The 21,883-nt window shown below is 46.7% G+C and overlaps 1 protein-coding gene across 1 annotated transcript in view; it reads right to left on the minus strand.

Moving 5' to 3' along the window:
• Nucleotides 1-21,883, minus strand: part of LOC140065866 (uncharacterized) — a 111,522-nt gene that overhangs the window by 20,005 nt on the left and 69,634 nt on the right. Inside the window, exons 18-21 of the mRNA XM_072113426.1 lie at nt 21,600-21,724; nt 21,104-21,385; nt 20,484-20,621; nt 1,011-1,158 (exon numbers count right to left, since the gene is read on the minus strand). Of these exons, the coding sequence (XP_071969527.1) occupies nt 1,011-1,158; nt 20,484-20,621; nt 21,104-21,385; nt 21,600-21,724 (693 nt within the window). The remainder of the gene's footprint in view (nt 1-1,010; nt 1,159-20,483; nt 20,622-21,103; nt 21,386-21,599; nt 21,725-21,883) is intronic.

The raw sequence follows: 21,883 nt of genomic DNA on the forward strand, positions 1-21,883 counted from the left end.
CAATGGTAAGATCTGGTGGGATTTGCTATTTGGATAAGGATACATAAATGGCTAACTACCGTATATACTCGTGTATAAGCCGAGATTTTCAGCACAAAAAATGTGCTGAAAAACCTCGCCTCGGCTTATACACGAGTCAATGATAAAAAATAAATACATTAATACTCACCCTCCGGTGTCCCCGATGTTCCTCGCGGCTCCCGATCCCTGTCGCGGCTCCCGCTAGGAGCCGCGATGTGGATCGGAAGCCGCCGGGAGCCGCGACAAACATCGGGACAACGGAGGGTGAGTATTAAGTTTATTTCTTTATCTGTATAGGGGCTGCTGTATACTACTGGGGGCTGTGCTGTGTACTACTGGGGGCAGTGCTGTATACTACTGGGGGCTGTGCTGTATACTACTGGGGGCTGTGCTGTGTACTACTGGGGGCTGTGCTGTGTACTACTGGGGGCTGTGCTGTATACTACTGGGGGCTGTGCTGTGTACTACTGGGGGCTGTGCTGTATACTACTGGGGGCTGTGCTGTATACTACTGGGGGCAGGCTGTATACTACTTGGGGCAGGCTGTATACTACTGGGGGCAAGCTGTATACTACTGGGGGCAAGCTGTATACTACTGGGGGCAGGCTGTATACTGCAAGGGGACAAGCTGTATACTACTGGGGGCAGGCTGTATACTACTGGGGGGCAGGCTGTATACTACTGGGGGCTGGCTGTATACTACTGGGGGCTGGCTGTATACTACATGGGGGCTGGTTGGCTGTATGCTACATGGGGGCTGGCTGTATACTACACCCTCGGCTTATACTCGAGTCAATAGGTTTTCACAGTTTTCAGTGGTAAAATTAGGGGTCTCGGCTTATACTCGGGCGGCTTATACTCGAGTATATACGGTAGTTTAACTTTATATAACAGTCATGTATTACATTTTTCTATGGAGAAAAGTTACTGATTAGTTATTGTTATGTCTTTAAATGACTTAAATATAATTAAGAACCGGTTGGACTCACTTTGTGAGATGTATGGTGGTGTATCCAATTTGAAAAACCAGCGTCCGGTAAAGTTGACGTTACTGGTGGAGGAAATATTGATCATGGCCGGTGTCATGGAGCCGGGGATTGTGTAATAGCTGCTGCCGTCAATGTTGTTTAGCCCAGCCTGAAATACAAAATATTTTGTATTATAAAGAATAACAGAAGTTTATCCATCAACATTAAACTGCTAAACTAACTCATAACATCAACTGAAAAATACTGAAATATCAATACTCAAGTTTCCCACTAAAATGTATTTCATTAATATTTTATGAGATTGAGAAACACAAGTATCAAGTATTTGTCAAGTAAGAAAAGAAAGTGCAAGAAAATACATTTTTGTACAATAAAACATGCGCTCCCTTCACTTGTAAATAACGTTCATACTGTACGATCTCCCTCACTTGTTGTGACTAGAGATGGAAGAGTTCTGAGTTGCAGGAAAACTTCGATTTGCCACAAATCCAAATTTTGTGGTGAATCGTGGGAACAAAGTTTTTTTCCCCCTTTATAAGCAAAATGGGCGCAAGCACAATGTGTTACATGGGGCAGAGATTTCTGGGAAGAAGAAAGGAACAACCTTGATGACATCTGCAGACCTGTAAGCCAATCAGCGACCAGCAGGTTTATGTGATGTCACAGCCCTATAAAAACAAGCAGCCATTTCCAATCTCCTCATTTCACATTGTATGTGCTGTCTGTAGTGTCCAGCTGCTTGTCCTGCTGCTGGAGTGATTTTTCTCAAAGTCTAGGGTGCCAGTTCTTGTGGTTATGTATACTCCACATTTCAAGTGTTTTTTGTTGATAAAGTAGATATCAAGAAATACGTGTCAAATCTACATAGTTGATTAACTACATTTTTAGATAGAGAGGTGGCAGGTAAAGCAGGCACAGGTCACAGCACAGTAAGGGGATGTTGCAGTAGGGGTGACTCTGATAGGCCAGAACTGCCGGTGTCATCTAGTGGCAATGTGTTGATGAACAACCCAAAGGTTCTCTATTGGTTGACTAGGTCATTCATTTCCTCCCAAATGATATCTGACAACCCCAGCCAAGAGTCCGTGGGTTCGTCAGATACAACCCTTAGTTGGCATGGCCCAGGAACAGGTCAGCGGTGCTCACCTGTCCTCAACCAAGCTCTGTCCTGCTAATTTCCCTCGGCCAGAGATCTACAAGTTGGTCTTGGCTCTGCGCCACTATACAGCGAGGACGAATTCTTTGTGGACAGTAAGCAGCTGCTTGGCAGTGAAGAGGTGAGGAAGACATACTGCTTCAGGCAGTAGGCGGGAAAGTAGAGATGTGGAGAGTGGTACAGGAGGTTATGTTGCACTTGCAAGTAGTCAGGCTGTACGTACTGAGACCATTGAGGAGAATAGCAGTGACAGAAACAAATCGATGATGATTTAGCCGATCGCTCTTGGGAGCCGGTGAAGGCAGGGCTTCACCATCATCGTCAGAACTGCCGGTGTCATCTAGTGGCAATGTGTTGATGAACAACCCAAAGGTTCTCTATTGGTTGACTAGGTCATCCACTTCCTCCCAAATGACATCTGACGACCCCAGCCAAGAGTCTGTGGGTTCGTCAGATACAACCCCTAGTTGGCATGGCCCAGGAACAGGTCAGCGGTGCTCACCTGTCCTTAACCGAGCTCTGTCCTGCTAAATTCCCTCAGCCAGAGATCTACTAGTTGGTCTTGGCTCTGCGCCACTATACAGTGAGGACGAATTCTTTGTGGACAGTAAGCAGCTGCTTGGCAGTGAAGAGGTGAGGCAGGCATACTGCTTCAGGCAGTAGGCGGGAAAGTAGAGATGTGGAGAGTGGTAAAGGAGGTTATGTTGTACTTGCAAGTAGTCATTCTGTGCATACTGAGACCATTGAGGAGAATAGCAATGATAGAAACAAATCGATGATGATGTAGCCGATCGCACTTAGGAGCCGGTGAAGGCAGGGCTTCACCATTATCGTCGGGAGAAGAGAGTGTCAGCTTGCGCTTTAGGCAGGGAAGCAGGCAGCAAGTCGCTACTGTGGCCATTAATCAGCAGAGTGGCAGCAGTGCGAGGACGGGAACCAAACGGTAGCGGGTTATAAAATCTGATTTGCAGGTCCAAGTAAGCAGTGGTACAGGGACTCAGTGAGACAGCAGCGTTACTTTGCTCTAGCTTTGACTAAGGGCATGTGATTTTTCTAAGGGCTGCTGCTTAGTATAAATAGTCAATTTATTTAAAATGTCTTAATAAATGAAGTTACTATTTTTAATTGCAGAGATGGGGCCGATCATTTTCTACCCGAAAAAGTATTTAGTCAGCCATAAATTGCGCAATTTCTCCCTATTAGAAAGATGAGGCCAGTAATTGACATCATAGGTGGAACCTCAAATAAGAGAAACAAAATGAGAAAACAAATCCAAAAAATCACATTGTTTTATTTTTAAAGAATTAATTTGCAAATTATGGTGGAAAATAAGTATTTAATAAAAAAAAGAAAACTTCTTCTCGATACTTCTTTTGTTGGCATTGATAAAAGAAGGGGAATCGTCAACGTCAAAAGTCTTCACAAGGTGTACACACACACTTTCTAGTATGTTGCCCCATTCCTCGAGGCAGATATGCTCTAGTGCAGTGATATTTTGGGCTTTCACTGGGAAACACAGACTTTCATCTCCCTCCAAAGGTTTACTATAGGATTGAGGTCTGGAGACTGGCTAGGCCACTGCAGGACCTTGAAATGCTTCTTAGGAATCTGCTCCTTGCCCTTGTGGTTTGCTTGGGATCATTGTCATGCTGAAAAACCCAGCAACGTTTCATTTGCAGTGTCCTTGCTGATGGAAGGAGGTTTGCGCTTGAAATCTCACAATGAATGTCCCTAATTATTCTTTCATGTTCACAGATTAGTTGTCCTGGTCTTTTTGTAGAAAAACAGCCCCAAAGCATAATGTTACCCAAAGCCCCACGTTTCAAATTAGGTATGGAGGTCTTCGGATGCGACTCAGCATTCATAGTGTAGTATATACATAAGGCTGGAAAAAGACACAAGTCCATCAAGTCTTACCTTTAAGCAAAGTATTCACTCTCCTCCAAACATGATGGCTTGTGTTTCTATCCAGACGTGCTACTGACCATATGTCTCGAAACACTCTTCTGGAACATCTAAATACTCTCTGGCTAACTTCAGATGGCTCGGATATATGTACCGGCTGAAGCAGGATGACACGTCCGGTGAAAGTCTATGTTATGTTGATCCCCGCTTTCTGCTGGTCACTCACTAGGTCCCCCATGATATTTTGCATGGAACCCCTGATCGAAGGAAATTATAAATGGTCTTGTAGGTCTTATTGCACCCACAGTTGATTTCTTCACATCAAGCTGCTGCCTATTGCAGTCTTCTAAGTCTGGTGCAGGTCTACAATTCTGTTTCTGGTGCTTTTCGACAGCTCTATGGTCTTCACCACAGGTAATTTTGGAATGTGATTGTTTGAGGTTGTGGACAGGTGTCTTTTATACCAATAACAAGTTCAAACAGGAGCCGTTACTACAGGCAACGAGAGGAGGACTGAGGAGACATTACTACAGGTAATGAGAGGAGGACAGAGGAACCATTATTACAGGTAATGAGAGGAGGACACAGGAGCCATTACTACAGGTAATGAGAGGAGGACAGAGGAGCCATTACTACAGGTAATGAGAGGAGGACAGAGGAGCCATTACTACAGGTAATGAGGGGAGGACAGAGGAGCCATTACTACAGGTAATGAGAGGAGGAAAGAGGAGCCATTACTACAGGTAATGAGAGGAGGACAGAGGAGCCATTACTACAGGTAATGAGAGGAGGACACAGGAGCCATTACTACAGGTAATGAGAGCAGGACTGAGGAGACATTACTACAGGTAATGAGAGGAGGACAGAGGAGCCATTACTACAGGTAATGAGAGGAGGACAGAGGAGCCATTACTACAGGTAATGAGAGGAGGACACAGGAGCCATTACTACAGGTAATGAGAGGAGGACACAGGAGCCATTACTACAGGTAATGAGGGGAGGACACAGGAGCCATTACTACAGGTAATGAGAGGAGGACACAGGAGCCATTACTACAGGTAATGATTGGAGGACAGAGGAGCCATTACTACAGGTAATGAGAGGAGGACAGAGGAGCCATTACTACAGGTAATGAGGGGAGGACACAGGAGCCATTACTACAGGTAATGAGAGGAGGACAGAGGAGCCATTACTACAGGTAATGAGGGGAGGACAGAGGAGCCATTACTACAGGTAATGAGAGGAGGACAGAGGAGCCATTACTACAGGTAATGAGAGGAGGACACAGGAGCCATTACTACAGGTAATGAGGGGAGGACAGAGGAGCCATTACTACAGGTAATGAGAGGAGGACAGAGGAGCCATTACTACAGGTAATGAGAGGAGGACACAGGAGCCATTACTACAGGTAATGAGAGGAGGACAGAGGAGCCATTACTACAGGTAATGAGGGGAGGACAGAGGAGCCATTACTACAGGTAATGAGAGGAGGACAGAGGAGCCATTACTACAGGTAATGAGAGGAGGACACAGGAGCCATTACTACAGGTAATGAGGGGAGGACAGAGGAGCCATTACTACAGGTAATGAGAGGAGGACAGAGGAGCCATTACTACAGGTAATGAGAGGAGGACACAGGAGCCATTACTACAGGTAATGAGAGGAGGACACAGGAGCCATTACTACAGGTAATGAGAGGAGGACACAGGAGCCATTACTACAGGTAATGAGAGGAGGACAGATGAGCCATTACTACAGGTAATGAGAGGAGGACAGAGGAGCCATTACTACAGGTAATGAGAGGAGGACAGAGGAGCCATTACTACAGGTAATGAGGGGAGGACACAGGAGCCATTACTACAGGTAATGAGAGGAGGACAGAGGAGCCATTACTACAGGTAATGAGGGGAGGACAGAGGAGCCATTACTACAGGTAATGAGGGGAGGACAGAGGAGCCATTACTACAGGTAATGAGAGGAGGACAGAGGAGCCATTACTACAGGTAATGAGAGGAGGACACAGGAGCCATTACTACAGGTAATGAGAGCAGGACTGAGGAGACATTACTACAGGTAATGAGAGGAGGACAGAGGAACCATTATTACAGGTAATGAGAGGAGGACAGAGGAACCATTATTACAGGTAATGAGAGGAGGACAGAGGAGCCATTACTACAGGTAATGAGAGGAGGACAGAGGAGCCATTACTACAGGTAATGAGAGGAGGACACAGGAGCCATTACTACAGGTAATGAGAGGAGGACAGAGGAGCCATTACTACAGGTAATGAGAGGAGGACAGAGGAGCCATTACTACAGGTAATGAGGGGAGGACACAGGAGCCATTACTACAGGTAATGAGAGGAGGACAGAGGAGCCATTACTACAGGTAATGAGGGGAGGACAGAGGAGCCATTACTACAGGTAATGAGAGGAGGACAGAGGAGCCATTACTACAGGTAATGAGGGGAGGACAGAGGAGCCACTACTACAGGTAATGAGAGGAGGACACAGGAGCCATTTCTACAGGTAATGATAGGAGGACAGAGGAGCCATTACTACAGGTAATGAGAGGAGGACACAGGAGCCATTACTACAGGTAATGAGAGGAGGACAGAGGAGCCATTACTACAGGTAATGAGGGGAGGACACAGGAGCCAATACTACAGGTAATGAGAGGAGGACACAGGAGCCATTACTACAGGTAATGAGGGGAGGACAGAGGAGCCATTACTACAGGTAATGAGAGGAGGACAGAGGAGCCATTACTACAGGTAATGAGAGGAGGACACAGGAGCCATTACTACAGGTAATGAGGGGAGGACACAGGAGCCAATACTACAGGTAATGAGAGGAGGACACAGGAGCCATTACTACAGGTAATGAGGGGAGGACAGAGGAGCCATTACTACAGGTAATGAGAGGAGGACAGAGGAGCCATTACTACAGGTAATGAGAGGAGGACACAGGAGCCATTACTACAGGTAATGAGAGGAGGACACAGGAGCCATTACTACAGGTAATAAGGGGAGGACACAGGAGCCATTACTACAGGTAATGAGAGGAGGACACAGGAGCCATTACTACAGGTAATGAGAGGAGGACACAGGAGCCATTACTACAGGTAATGAGAGGAGGACACAGGAGCCATTACTACAGGTAATGAGGGGAGGACAGAGGAGCCATTACTACAGGTAATGAGAGGAGGACAGAGGAGACATTATTACAGGTAATGAGAGGAGAACACAGGAGCCATTACTACAGGTTATGAGAGGAGGACAGAGGAGCCATTACTACAAGTAATGAGAGGGGGACAGAGGAGCCCTTACTACAGGTAATGAGAGGAGGACAGAGGAGCCATTACTACAGGTAATGAGAGGAGGACACAGGAGCCATTACTACAGGTAATGAGAGGAGGACACAGGAGCCATTACTACAGGTAATGAGGGGAGGACAGAGTAGCCATTACTACAGGTAATGAGAGGGGGACAGAGGAGCCATTACTACAGGTAATGAGAGGAGGACACAGGAGCCATTACTACAGGTAATAAGAGGAGGACAGAGGAGCCCTTACTACAGGTAATGAGAGGACAACAGAGGAGCCATTACTACAGGTAATGAGAGGAGGACAGAGGAGCCATTACTACAGGTAATAAGGGGAGGACACAGGAGCCATTACTACAGGTAATGAGAGGAGGACACAGGAGCCATTACTACAGGTAATGAGAGGAGGACAGAGGAGCCATTACTACAGGTAATGAGAGGAGGACACAAGAGCCATTACTACAGGTAATGAGAGGAGGACAGAGGAGCCATTACTACAGGTAATGAAAGGAGGACAGAGGAGACATTACTACAGGTAGTTAGAGGAGGACACAGGAGCCATTACTACAGGTAATGAGAGGAGGACAGAGGAGACATTATTACAGGTAATGAGAGGAGGACACAGGAGCCATTACTACAGGTAATGAGAGGAGGACACAGGAGCCATTACTACAGGTAATGAGAGGAGGACACAGGAGCCATTACTACAGGTAATGAGAGGAGGACACAGGAGCCATTACTACAGGTAATGAGAGGAGGGCACAGGAGCCATTACTACAGGTAATGAGAGGAGGACACAGGAGCCATTACTACAGGTAATGAGAGGAGGACAGAGGAGCCATTACTACAGGTAATGAGAGGAGGACACAGGAGCCATTACTACAGGTAACAAGGGGAAGACAGAGAAGCCATTACTAGACGTAGTGAGAGGAGGACACAGGAGCCATTACTACAGATAATGAGAGGTGGATAGAGGAGCCATTACTACAGGTAATGAGAGAAGGACAGAGGAGCCATTACTACAGGTAATGAGAGGAGGACAGAGGAGCCATTACTACAGGTAATGAGGGGAGGACACAGGAGCCGTTACTACAGGTATTGAGGGGAGGACACAGGAGCCATTACTACAGGTAATGAGAGGAGGATAGAGGAGCCATTACTACAGGTAATGAGGGGAGGACACAGGACCCATTACTACAGGTAATGAGAGGAGGACACAGGAGCCATTACTACAGGTAATGAGGAGAGGACACGGGAGCCATTACTACAGATAATGAGAGGAGGACAGAGGAGCCATTACTACAGGTAATGAGAGGAGGACACAGGAGCCATTACTACAGGTAATGAGAGGAGGACAGAGGAGCCATTACTACAGGTAATGAGATGAGGACAGAGGAGCCATTACTACAGGTAATGAGAGGAGGACAGAGGAGCCATTACTACAGGTAATGAGAGGAGGACAGATGAGCCATTACTACAGGTAATGAGAGGAGGACAGAGGAGCCCTTACTACAGGTAATAAGAGGAGGACAGAGGAGCCATTACTACAGGTAATGAGGGGAGGACACAGGAGCCATTACTACAGGTAATGAGAGGAGGACACAGGAGCCATTACTACAGGTAATGAGAGGAGGACAGAGGAGCCATTACTACAGGTAATGAGAGGAGGACAGAGGAGCCATTACTACAGGTAATGAGGGGAGGACACAGGAGCCATTACTACAGGTAATGAGGGGAGAACAGAGGAGACATTACTACAGGTAATGAGGGGAGGACAGAGGAGCCATTACTACAGGTAATGAGAGGAGGACACAGGAGCCATTACTACAGGTAATGAGAGGAGGACAGAGGAGCCATTACTACAGGTAATGAGGGGAGGACAGAGGAGCCATTACTACAGGTAATGAGAGGAGGACAGAGGAGCCATTACTACAGGTAATGAAAGGAGGACAGAGGAGACATTACTACAGGTAGTGAGAGGAGGACACAGGATCCATTACTACAGGTAATGAAAGGAGGACAGAGGAGACATTACTACAGGTAGTGAGAGGAGGACACAGGAGCCATTACTACAGGTAATGAAAGGAGGACACAGGAGCCATTACTACAGGTAATGAGAGGACAACAGAGGAGCCATTACTACAGGTAATGAGAGGAGGACAGAGGAGCCATTACTACAGGTAATGAGGGGAGGACAGAGGAGCCATTACTACAGGTAATGAGAGGAGGACAGAGGAGCCATTACTACAGGTAATGAAAGGAGGACAGAGGAGACATTACTACAGGTAGTGAGAGGAGGACACAGGCTCCATTACTACAGGTAATGAAAGGAGGACAGAGGAGACATTACTACAGGTAGTGAGAGGAGGACACATGAGCCATTACTACAGGTAATAAGAGGAGGATAGAGGAGCCATTACTACAGGTAATGAGAGGAGGACAGAGGAGCCATTACTACAGGTAATGAGAGGAGGACAGAGGAGCCATTACTACAGGTAATGAGAGGAGGACAGAGGAGCCATTACTACAGGTAATGAGAGGAGGACACAGGAGCCATTACTACAGGTAATGAGAGGAGGATACAGGAGCCATTACTACAGGTAATGAGAGGAGGACAGAGGAGCCATTACTACAGGTAATGAGGGGAGGACAGAGGAGCCATTACTACAGGTAATGAGAGGAGGACAGAGGAGCCATTACTACAGGTAATGAGAGGAGGACACAGGAGCCATTACTACAGGTAATGAGAGGAGGACACAGGAGCCATTACTACAGGTAGTGAGGGGAGGACACAGGAGCCATTACTACAGGTAATGAGAGGAGGACAGATGAGCCATTACTACAGGTAATGAGAGGAGGACAGAGGAGCCATTACTACAGGTAATAAGAGGAGGACACAGGAGCCATTACTACAGGTAATGAGAGGAGGACACAGGAGCCATTACTACAGATAATGAGAGGAGGACACAGGAGCCATTACTACAGATAATGAGAGGAGGACAGAGGAGCCATTACTACAGGTAATGAGGGGAGGACACAGGAGCCATTACTACAGGTAATGAGAGGAGGACACAGGAGCCATTACTACAGGTAATGAGAGGAGGACACAGGAGCCATTACTACAGGTAGTGAGGGGAGGACACAGGAGCCATTACTACAGGTAATGAGAGGGAGGACAGAGGAGACATTACTACAGGTAATGAGAGGAGAACACAGGAGCCATTACTACAGGTAATGAGGGGAGAACACAGGAGCCATTACTACAGGTAATGAGAGGAGGACAGAGGAGCCATTACTACAGGTAATGAGGGGAGGACACAGGAGCCATTAATACAGGTAATGAGAGGAGGACAGAGGAGCCATTACTACAGGTAATGAGGGGAGGACACAGGAGCCATTACTACAGGAAATGAGAGGAGGACACAGGAGCCATTACTACAGGTAATGAGAGAAGGACAGAGGAGCCATTACTACAGGTAATGAGAGGAGGACAGAGGAGCCATTACTAGAGGTAATGAGGGGAGGACACGGGAGCCATTACTACAGGTAATGAGAGGAGGACAGAGGAGCCATTACTACAGGTAATGAGGGGAGGACAGAGGAGCCATTACTACAGGTAATGAGAGGAGGACAGAGGAGCCATTACTACAGGTAATGAGAGGAGGACAGAGTAGCCATTACTACAGGTAATGAGAGGAGAACACAGGAGCCATTACTACAGGTAATGAGAGGAGGACAGAGGAGCCTTTACTACAGGTAATGAGAGGAGGACAGAGGAGCCATTACTACAGGTAATGAGAGGAGGACACAGGAGCCATTACTACAGGTAATGAGAGGAGGACACAGGAGCCATTACTACAGGTAATGAGGGGAGGACAGAGGAGCCATTACTACAGGTAATGGGAGGACAGAGGAGCCATTACTACAGGTAATGAGAGAAGGACAGAGGAGCCATTAATACAGGTAATGAGAGGAGGACACAGGAGCCATTACTACAGGTAATAAGAGGAGGACAGAGGAGCCATTACTACAGGTAATGAGAGGAGGACAGAGGAGCCATTACTACAGGTAATAAGAGGAGGACAGAGGAGCCATTACTACAGGTAATGAGAGGAGGACACAGGAGCCATTACTACAGATAATGAGAGGAGGACACAGGAGCCATTACTACAGGTAATGAGAGGAGGACACAGGAGCCATTACTACAGGTAATGAGGGGAGGACACAGGAGCCATTACTACAGGTAATGAGAGGGAGGACAGAGGAGACATTACTACAGGTAATGAGAGGAGAACACAGGAGCCATTACTACAGGTAATGAGGGGAGGACAGAGGAGCCATTACTACAGGTAATGAGGGGAGGACACAGGAGCCATTACTACAGGTAATGAGAGGAGGACACAGGAGCCATTACTACAGGTAATGAGAGGAGGACACAGGAGCCATTACTACAGGTAATGAGGGGAGGACAGAGGAGCCATTACTACAGGTAATGAGAGGAGGACAGAGGAGCCATTACTACAGGTAATGAGAGGAGGACACAAGAGCCATTACTACAGGTAATGAGAGGAGGACAGAGGAGCCATTACTACAGGTAATGAAAGGAGGACAGAGGAGACATTACTACAGGTAGTTAGAGGAGGACACAGGAGCCATTACTACAGGTAATGAGAAGAGGACAGAGGAGACATTATTACAGGTAATGAGAGGAGGACACAGGAGCCATTACTACAGGTAATGAGAGGAGGACACAGGAGCCATTACTACAGGTAATGAGAGGAGGACACAGGGGCCATTACTACAGGTAATGAGAGGAGGACACAGGAGCCATTACTACAGGTAATGAGAGGAGGGCACAGGAGCCATTACTACAGGTAATGAGAGGAGGACACAGGAGCCATTACTACAGGTAATGAGAGGAGGACAGAGGAGCCATTACTACAGGTAATGAGAGGAGGACACAGGAGCCATTACTACAGGTAACAAGGGGAGGACAGAGAAGCCATTACTAGACGTAGTGAGAGGAGGACACAGGAGCCATTACTACAGGTAATGAGAGGTGGATAGAGGAGCCATTACTACAGGTAATGAGAGAAGGACAGAGGAGCCATTACTACAGGTAATGAGAGGAGGACAGAGGAGCCATTACTACAGGTAATGAGGGGAGGACACAGGAGCCGTTACTACAGGTATTGAGGGGAGGACACAGGAGCCATTACTACAGGTAATGAGAGGAGGATAGAGGAGCCATTACTACAGGTAATGAGGGGAGGACACAGGACCCATTACTACAGGTAATGAGAGGAGGACACAGGAGCCATTACTACAGGTAATGAGGAGAGGACACGGAAGCCATTACTACAGGTAATGAGAGGAGGACAGAGGAGCCATTACTACAGGTAATGAGAGGAGGACACAGGAGCCATTACTACAGGTAATGAGAGGAGGACAGAGGAGCCATTACTACAGGTAATGAGATGAGGACAGAGGAGCCCTTACTACAGGTAATGAGAGGAGGACAGAGGAGCCATTACTACAGGTAATGAGAGGAGGACAGATGAGCCATTACTACAGGTAATGAGAGGAGGACAGAGGAGCCATTACTACAGGTAATAAGAGGAGGACAGAGGAGCCATTACTACAGGTAATGAGGGGAGGACACAGGAGCCATTACTACAGGTAATGAGAGGAGGACACAGGAGCCATTACTACAGATAATGAGAGGAGGACAGAGGAGCCATTACTACAGGTAATGAGAGGAGGACAGAGGAGCCATTACTACAGGTAATGAGGGGAGGACACAGGAGCCATTACTACAGGTAATGAGGGGAGGACACAGGAGCCATTACTACAGGTAATGAGGGGAGAACAGAGGAGCCATTACTACAGGTAATGAGAGGAGGACACAGGAGCCATTACTACAGGTAATGAGAGGAGGACACAGGAGCCATTACTACAGGTAATGAGGGGAGGACAGAGGAGCCATTACTACAGGTAATGAGTGGAGGACACAGGAGCCATTACTACAGGTAATGAGAGGAGGACAGAGGAGCCATTACTACAGGTAATGAGGGGAGGACAGAGGAGCCATTACTACAGGTAATGAGAGGAGGACAGAGGAGCCATTACTACAGGTAATGAAAGGAGGACAGAGGAGACATTACTACAGGTAGTGAGAGGAGGACACAGGATCCATTACTTCAAGTAATGAAAGGAGGACAGAGGAGACATTACTACAGGTAGTGAGAGGAGGACACAGGAGCCATTACTACAGGTAATGAAAGGAGGACACAGGAGCCATTACTACAGGTAATGAGAGGACAACAGAGGAGCCATTACTACAGGTAATGAGAGGAGGACAGAGGAGCCATTACTACAGGTAATGAGGGGAGGACAGAGGAGCCATTACTACAGGTAATGAGAGGAGGACAGAGGAGCCATTACTACAGGTAATGAAAGGAGGACAGAGGAGACATTACTACAGGTAGTGAGAGGAGGACACAGGATCCATTACTACAGGTAATGAAAGGAGGACAGAGGAGACATTACTACAGGTAGTGAGAGGAGGACACAGGAGCCATTACTACAGGTAATGAGAGGAGGACACAGGAGCCATTACTACAGGTAATAAGAGGAGGATAGAGGAGCCATTACTACAGGTAATGAGAAGAGGACACAGGAGCCATTACTACAGGTAATGAGAGGAGGACAGAGGACCCATTACTACAGGTAATGAGAGGAGGACACAGGAGCCATTACTACAGGTAATGAGAGGAGGACACAGGAGCCATTACTACAGGTAATGAGGGGAGGACAGAGGAGCCAATGCTACAGGTAATGAGAGAAGGACAGAGGAGCCATTACTACAGGTAATGAGAGGAGAACAGAGGAGCCATTACTACAGGTAATGAGGGGAGGACAGAGGAGCCATTACTACAGGTAATGAGGGGAGGACACAGGAGCCATTACTACAGGTAATGAGGGGAGGACACGGGAGCCATTACTACAGGTAATGAGGGGAGGACACGGGAGCCATTACTACAGGTAATGAGAGGAGGACAGAGGAGCCATTACTACAGGTTATGAGGGGAGGACAGAGGAGCCATTACTACAGGTAATGAGAGGAGGACAGAGGAGCCATTACTACAGGTAATGAGAGGAGGACAGAGGAGCCATTACTACAGGTAATGAGAGGAGGACAGAGGAGCCATTACTACAGGTAATGAGAGGAGGACACAGGAGCCATTACTACAGGTAATGAGAGGAGGACAGAGGAGCCATTACTACAGGTAATGAGAGGAGGATACAGGAGCCATTACTACAGGTAATGAGAGGAGGACACAAGAGCCATTACTACAGGTAATGAGGGGAGGACACAGAAGCCATTACTACAGGTAATGAGAGGAGGACAGATGAGCCATTACTACAGGTAATGAGAGGAGGACAGAGGAGCCATTACTACAGGTAATAAGAGGAGGACACAGGAGCCATTACTACAGGTAATGAGAGGAGGACACAGGAGCCATTACTACAGATAATGAGAGGAGGACACAGGAGCCATTACTACAGATAATGAGAGGAGGACACAGGAGCCATTACTACAGGTAATGAGAGGAGGACACAGGAGCCATTACTACAGGTAATGAGAGGAGGACACAGGAGCCATTACTACAGGTAATGAGGGGAGGACACAGGAGCCATTACTACAGGTAATGAGAGGGAGGACAGAGGAGACATTACTACAGGTAATGAGAGGAGAACACAGGAGCCATTACTACAGGTAATGAGGGGAGGACACAGGAGCCATTACTACAGGTAATGAGAGGAGGACAGAGGAGCCATTACTACAGGTAATGAGGGGAGGACACAGGAGCCATTAATACAGGTAATGAGGGGAGGACACAGGAGCCATTACTACAGGTAATGAGAGGAGGACACAGGAGCCATTACTACAGGTAATGAGAGAAGGACAGAGGAGCCATTACTACAGGTAATGAGAGGAGGACAGAGGAGCCATTACTACAGGTAATGAGGGGAGGACACGGGAGCCATTACTACAGGTAATGAGAGGAGGACAGAGGAGCCATTACTACAGGTAATGAGGGGAGGACAGAGGAGCCATTACTACAGGTAATGAGAGGAGGACAGAGGAGCCATTACTACAGGTAATGAGAGGAGGACAGAGTAGCCATTACTACAGGTAATGAGAGGAGAACACAGGAGCCATTACTACAGGTAATGAGAGGAGGACAGAGGAGCCATTACTACAGGTAATGAGAGGAGGACAGAGGAGCCATTACTACAGGTAATGAGAGGAGGACACAGGAGCCATTACTACAGGTAATGAGAGGAGGACACAGGAGCCATTACTACAGGTAATGAGGGGAGGACAGAGGAGCCATTACTACAGGTAATGGGAGGACAGAGGAGCCATTACTACAGGTAATGAGAGAAGGACAGAGGAGCCATTAATACAGGTAATGAGAGGAGGACACAGGAGCCATTACTACAGGTAATAAGAGGTGGACAGAGGAGCCATTACTACAGGTAATGAGAGGAGGACAGAGGAGCCATTACTACAGGTAATAAGAGGAGGACAGAGGAGCCATTACTACAGGTAATGAGAGGAGGACACAGGAGCCATTACTACAGATAATGAGAGGAGGACACAGGAGCCATTACTACAGGTAATGAGAGGAGGACACAGGAGCCATTACTACAGGTAATGAGGGGAGGACACAGGAGCCATTACTACAGGTAATGAGAGGGAGGACAGAGGAGACATTACTACAGATAATGAGAGGAGGACACAGGAGCCATTACTACAGGTAATGAGAGGAGGACACAGGAGCCATTACTACAGGTAATGAGAGGACAGAGGAGCCATTACTACAGGTAATGAGAGGAGAACACAGGAGCCATTACTACAGGTAATGAGAGGGAGGACAGAGGAGCCATTACTACAGGTAATGAGAGGACAGAGGAGACATTACTACAGGTAATGAGAGGAGAACACAGGAGCCATTACTACAGGTAATGAGGGGAGGACAGAGGAACCATTATTACAGGTAATGAGGGGAGGACACAGGAGCCATTACTACAGGTAATGAGGGGAGGACACAGGAGCCATTACTACAGGTAATGAGGGGAGGACACAGGAGCCATTACTACAGGTAATGAGAGGGAGGACAGAGGAGACATTACTACAGGTAATGAGAGGAGGACAGAGGAGACATTACTACAGGTAATGAGAGGAGGACACAGGAGCCATTACTACAGGTAATGAGGGGAGGACAGAGGAGCCATTACTACAGGTAATGAGTGGAGGACACAGGAGCCATTACTACCGGTAATGAGAGGAGGACACAGGAGCCATTACTACAGGTAATGAGAGGAGGACACAGGAGCCATTACTACAGGTAATGAGAGGAGAACACAGGAGCCATTTCTACAGGTAATGTGAGGAGGACACAGGAGTCATCACTGCAGGTAATGAGGGGAGGACAGAGGAGCCATTACTACAGGTAATGAGAGGAGGACAGAGGAGCCATTACTACAGGTAATGAGGGGAGGACACAGGAGCCATTACTACAGGTAATGAGGGGAGGACACAGGAGCCATTACTACAGGTAATGAGAGGAGGACAGAGGAGCCATCACTACAGATAATGAGAGGAGGACAGAGGAGCCATTACTACAGGTAATGAGGGGAGGACAGAGGAGCCATTACTACAGGTAATGAGGGGAGGACACAGGAGCCATTACTACAGGTAATGAGGGGAGGACACGGGAGCCATTACTACAGGTAATGAGGGGAGGACACGGGAGCCATTACTACAGGTAATGAGAGGAGGACAGAGGAGCCATTACTACAGGTTATGAGGGGAGGACAGAGGAGCCATTACTACAGGTAATGAGAGGAGGACAGAGGAGCCATTACTACAGGTAATGAGAGGAGGACAGAGGAGCCATTACTACAGGTAATGAGAGGAGGACAGAGGAGCCATTACTACAGGTAATGAGAGGAGGACACAGGAGCCATTACTACAGGTAATGAGAGGAGGACAGAGGAGCCATTACTACAGGTAATGAGAGGAGGATACAGGAGCCATTACTACAGGTAATGAGAGGAGGACACAAGAGCCATTACTACAGGTAATGAGGGGAGGACACAGAAGCCATTACTACAGGTAATGAGAGGAGGACAGATGAGCCATTACTACAGGTAATGAGAGGAGGACAGAGGAGCCATTACTACAGGTAATAAGAGGAGGACACAGGAGCCATTACTACAGGTAATGAGAGGAGGACACAGGAGCCATTACTACAGATAATGAGAGGAGGACACAGGAGCCATTACTACAGATAATGAGAGGAGGACACAGGAGCCATTACTACAGGTAATGAGAGGAGGACACAGGAGCCATTACTACAGGTAATGAGAGGAGGACACAGGAGCCATTACTACAGGTAATGAGGGGAGGACACAGGAGCCATTACTACAGGTAATGAGAGGGAGGACAGAGGAGACATTACTACAGGTAATGAGAGGAGAACACAGGAGCCATTACTACAGGTAATGAGGGGAGGACACAGGAGCCATTACTACAGGTAATGAGAGGAGGACAGAGGAGCCATTACTACAGGTAATGAGGGGAGGACACAGGAGCCATTAATACAGGTAATGAGGGGAGGACACAGGAGCCATTACTACAGGTAATGAGAGGAGGACACAGGAGCCATTACTACAGGTAATGAGAGAAGGACAGAGGAGCCATTACTACAGGTAATGAGAGGAGGACAGAGGAGCCATTACTACAGGTAATGAGGGGAGGACACGGGAGCCATTACTACAGGTAATGAGAGGAGGACAGAGGAGCCATTACTACAGGTAATGAGGGGAGGACAGAGGAGCCATTACTACAGGTAATGAGAGGAGGACAGAGGAGCCATTACTACAGGTAATGAGAGGAGGACAGAGTAGCCATTACTACAGGTAATGAGAGGAGAACACAGGAGCCATTACTACAGGTAATGAGAGGAGGACAGAGGAGCCATTACTACAGGTAATGAGAGGAGGACAGAGGAGCCATTACTACAGGTAATGAGAGGAGGACACAGGAGCCATTACTACAGGTAATGAGAGGAGGACACAGGAGCCATTACTACAGGTAATGAGGGGAGGACAGAGGAGCCATTACTACAGGTAATGGGAGGACAGAGGAGCCATTACTACAGGTAATGAGAGAAGGACAGAGGAGCCATTAATACAGGTAATGAGAGGAGGACACAGGAGCCATTACTACAGGTAATAAGAGGTGGACAGAGGAGCCATTACTACAGGTAATGAGAGGAGGACAGAGGAGCCATTACTACAGGTAATAAGAGGAGGACAGAGGAGCCATTACTACAGGTAATGAGAGGAGGACACAGGAGCCATTACTACAGATAATGAGAGGAGGACACAGGAGCCATTACTACAGGTAATGAGAGGAGGACACAGGAGCCATTACTACAGGTAATGAGGGGAGGACACAGGAGCCATTACTACAGGTAATGAGAGGGAGGACAGAGGAGACATTACTACAGATAATGAGAGGAGGACACAGGAGCCATTACTACAGGTAATGAGAGGAGGACACAGGAGCCATTACTACAGGTAATGAGAGGAGGACACAGGAGCCATTACTACAGGTAATGAGAGGAGAACACAGGAGCCATTACTACAGGTAATGAGAGGGAGGACAGAGGAGCCATTACTACAGGTAATGAGAGGACAGAGGAGACATTACTACAGGTAATGAGAGGAGAACACAGGAGCCATTACTACAGGTAATGAGGGGAGGACAGAGGAACCATTATTACAGGTAATGAGGGGAGGACACAGGAGCCATTACTACAGGTAATGAGGGGAGGACACAGGAGCCATTACTACAGGTAATGAGGGGAGGACACAGGAGCCATTACTACAGGTAATGAGAGGGAGGACAGAGGAGACATTACTACAGGTAATGAGAGGAGGACAGAGGAGACATTACTACAGGTAATGAGAGGAGGACACAGGAGCCATTACTACAGGTAATGAGGGGAGGACAGAGGAGCCATTACTACAGGTAATGAGTGGAGGACACAGGAGCCATTACTACCGGTAATGAGAGGAGGACACAGGAGCCATTACTACAGGTAATGAGAGGAGGACACAGGAGCCATTACTACAGGTAATGAGAGGAGAACACAGGAGCCATTTCTACAGGTAATGTGAGGAGGACACAGGAGTCATCACTGCAGGTAATGAGGGGAGGACAGAGGAGCCATTACTACAGGTAATGAGAGGAGGACAGAGGAGCCATTACTACAGGTAATGAGGGGAGGACACAGGAGCCATTACTACAGGTAATGAGGGGAGGACACAGGAGCCATTACTACAGGTAATGAGAGGAGGACAGAGGAGCCATCACTACAGATAATGAGAGGAGGACAGAGGAGCCATTACTACAGGTAATGAGGGGAGGACAGAGGAGCCATTACTACAGGTAATGAGGGGAGGACACAGGAGCCATTATTACAGGTAATGAGAGGAGGACAGAGGAGCCATTACTACAGGTAATGAGAGGAGGACAGAGGAGCCATTACTACAGGTAATGAGAGGAGAACACAGGAGCCATTACTACTGGTAATAAAAGTAGTAGTGTAGATTTGTACCGTGTTAGCCATGGAGAGCTGGAGAAAAAGAGTGAATAAATCAGGCGATACCTTTTTGAGGCTAACTGCGTATATTTGATAGTGAGCTTTCGAGAATACGAAATCTTTTCATCAGACATTTTAGTAATGAGAATAGGACAGAGGAGACATTACTACAGATAATGAAAGGAGGACAGAGAAGCCTCTTAAAGAAGAAGTTACAGGTCTGTGAGAGCCAGACGTCTTGCTTGATTGTAGGTGACCAAATACTTATTTTCCACCATAACTCAGAATATGTTTTATAAAAGTCAGACAATTTGATTTTTTGGATTTGTTTTCACATTTTGCACAATTGGTGGCTGACTAATATAAGTTTCCCCCAACTGTAAATGTTTTATTATAATATTACCAGTGCTGCAGTTCCACCAAGTCCTGTAGAACTGTTTCCTCCATCGTCTGTGCCGCTCGTCCACTGGATGTCCGCATAGTTATATAGAGTATAAGTAGAATTTCCATCTGTGATCAGCACGGCCTGAAATGTATTCACCTAAGATGAAGAACAGAAAAGTAGGTTCCACTTTATCAAAAAAAAAAAAAAAAGAAACAAAATCCTAGTTATAGTTATACAATAAATACCATAGAGTTAAACTATAAATATAATATTTGTAATTTTTATATTCAAAGGGGTTTACCCCTTCCCGCCACAGCCCTTTTTCATTTAAATAAATGGCCTTTATATATATAATAATTTGGGAGAAAACTTTGTGGTTGAGCCTTACGCATTACACAATTATTACCAGTAGATCTCTCTAATCCCTAGTCTCTTTAATCCCAATTTTCTAAAAACTTTACTTTTTGCTATAATGACAATGGGAATGGTTTTGTCTAGTTTTTAATGTGTTTTGGATCAAGAGCCCCTCTAAGCTCCAGCATCATAAACTGCCCCCCCCCCCCGTGTCCTCAGTACCCCCCCCCCCGCCCCCTCTTTCTGCCTGATGTAATCTCACTGCAGTAGAGGAAATTTCATACCCTATTACTTGTTGATCCATGATATGCAACACGGTCCCACGTAGCCACAAACACCCACTGGGCCTGGAAGTTCTGATCCTGGGTGTAATTTCTAATGTCTGATGTTGCCCGAGCCAGAAGTCCTGTGTCCTGGCTCTGCCGATAATAGATGTTACCCACTTCTGTGTTGTTCACATCTGCCCAGAAAACAGCTAGGAATGGAGTATAAAGTAATAATGGGAGCGGTCGTGGTGTCCATTGTATAATTTGATTCATGAATGACAATAATCCATTGTTATTCACCTGTTGATACAAAATCAGTAATGTTACACAACCTTCACCTTTTTAAACCACAGAGTCTACTGAAATTCAAGGATCTTTAGATGTTCATAGAAGAAACCCTGTCACTTCAACCATTCTCATTTAGAAAATTATTCATTTTAAGAGCAGAAATAATAAGAATAAATGTGGTCAATAAACACCTATAACCAATATATCACCTCTCATATATACTCACATAAAGATATGAATAATTGCGTCCAAACAGAGGAAGAGTTACAAAGAGATTTATACGTAGTGACGACCCATCATCAGAAAATGGACATAGAGCATCTAGAGTAGGTCCATATGGGTAGAGTAGATCTGGTGGGGAAAATAAATGACTGACCAATGAGATTAGAGGTCTTTATGCCTTCTGTGTTGTTATCCTCAATAAATAATTCTCTTATGGCGTAAAGACAATTTATGGCAACCCCAATATTTTCTTGCTCATAAGCCAATTGCAACTTAAACAGGAGATAT

Source organism: Engystomops pustulosus, chromosome 6 (assembly GCF_040894005.1).
Source record: "Engystomops pustulosus chromosome 6, aEngPut4.maternal, whole genome shotgun sequence".
Lineage (NCBI taxonomy): Eukaryota > Metazoa > Chordata > Amphibia > Anura > Leptodactylidae > Engystomops > Engystomops pustulosus.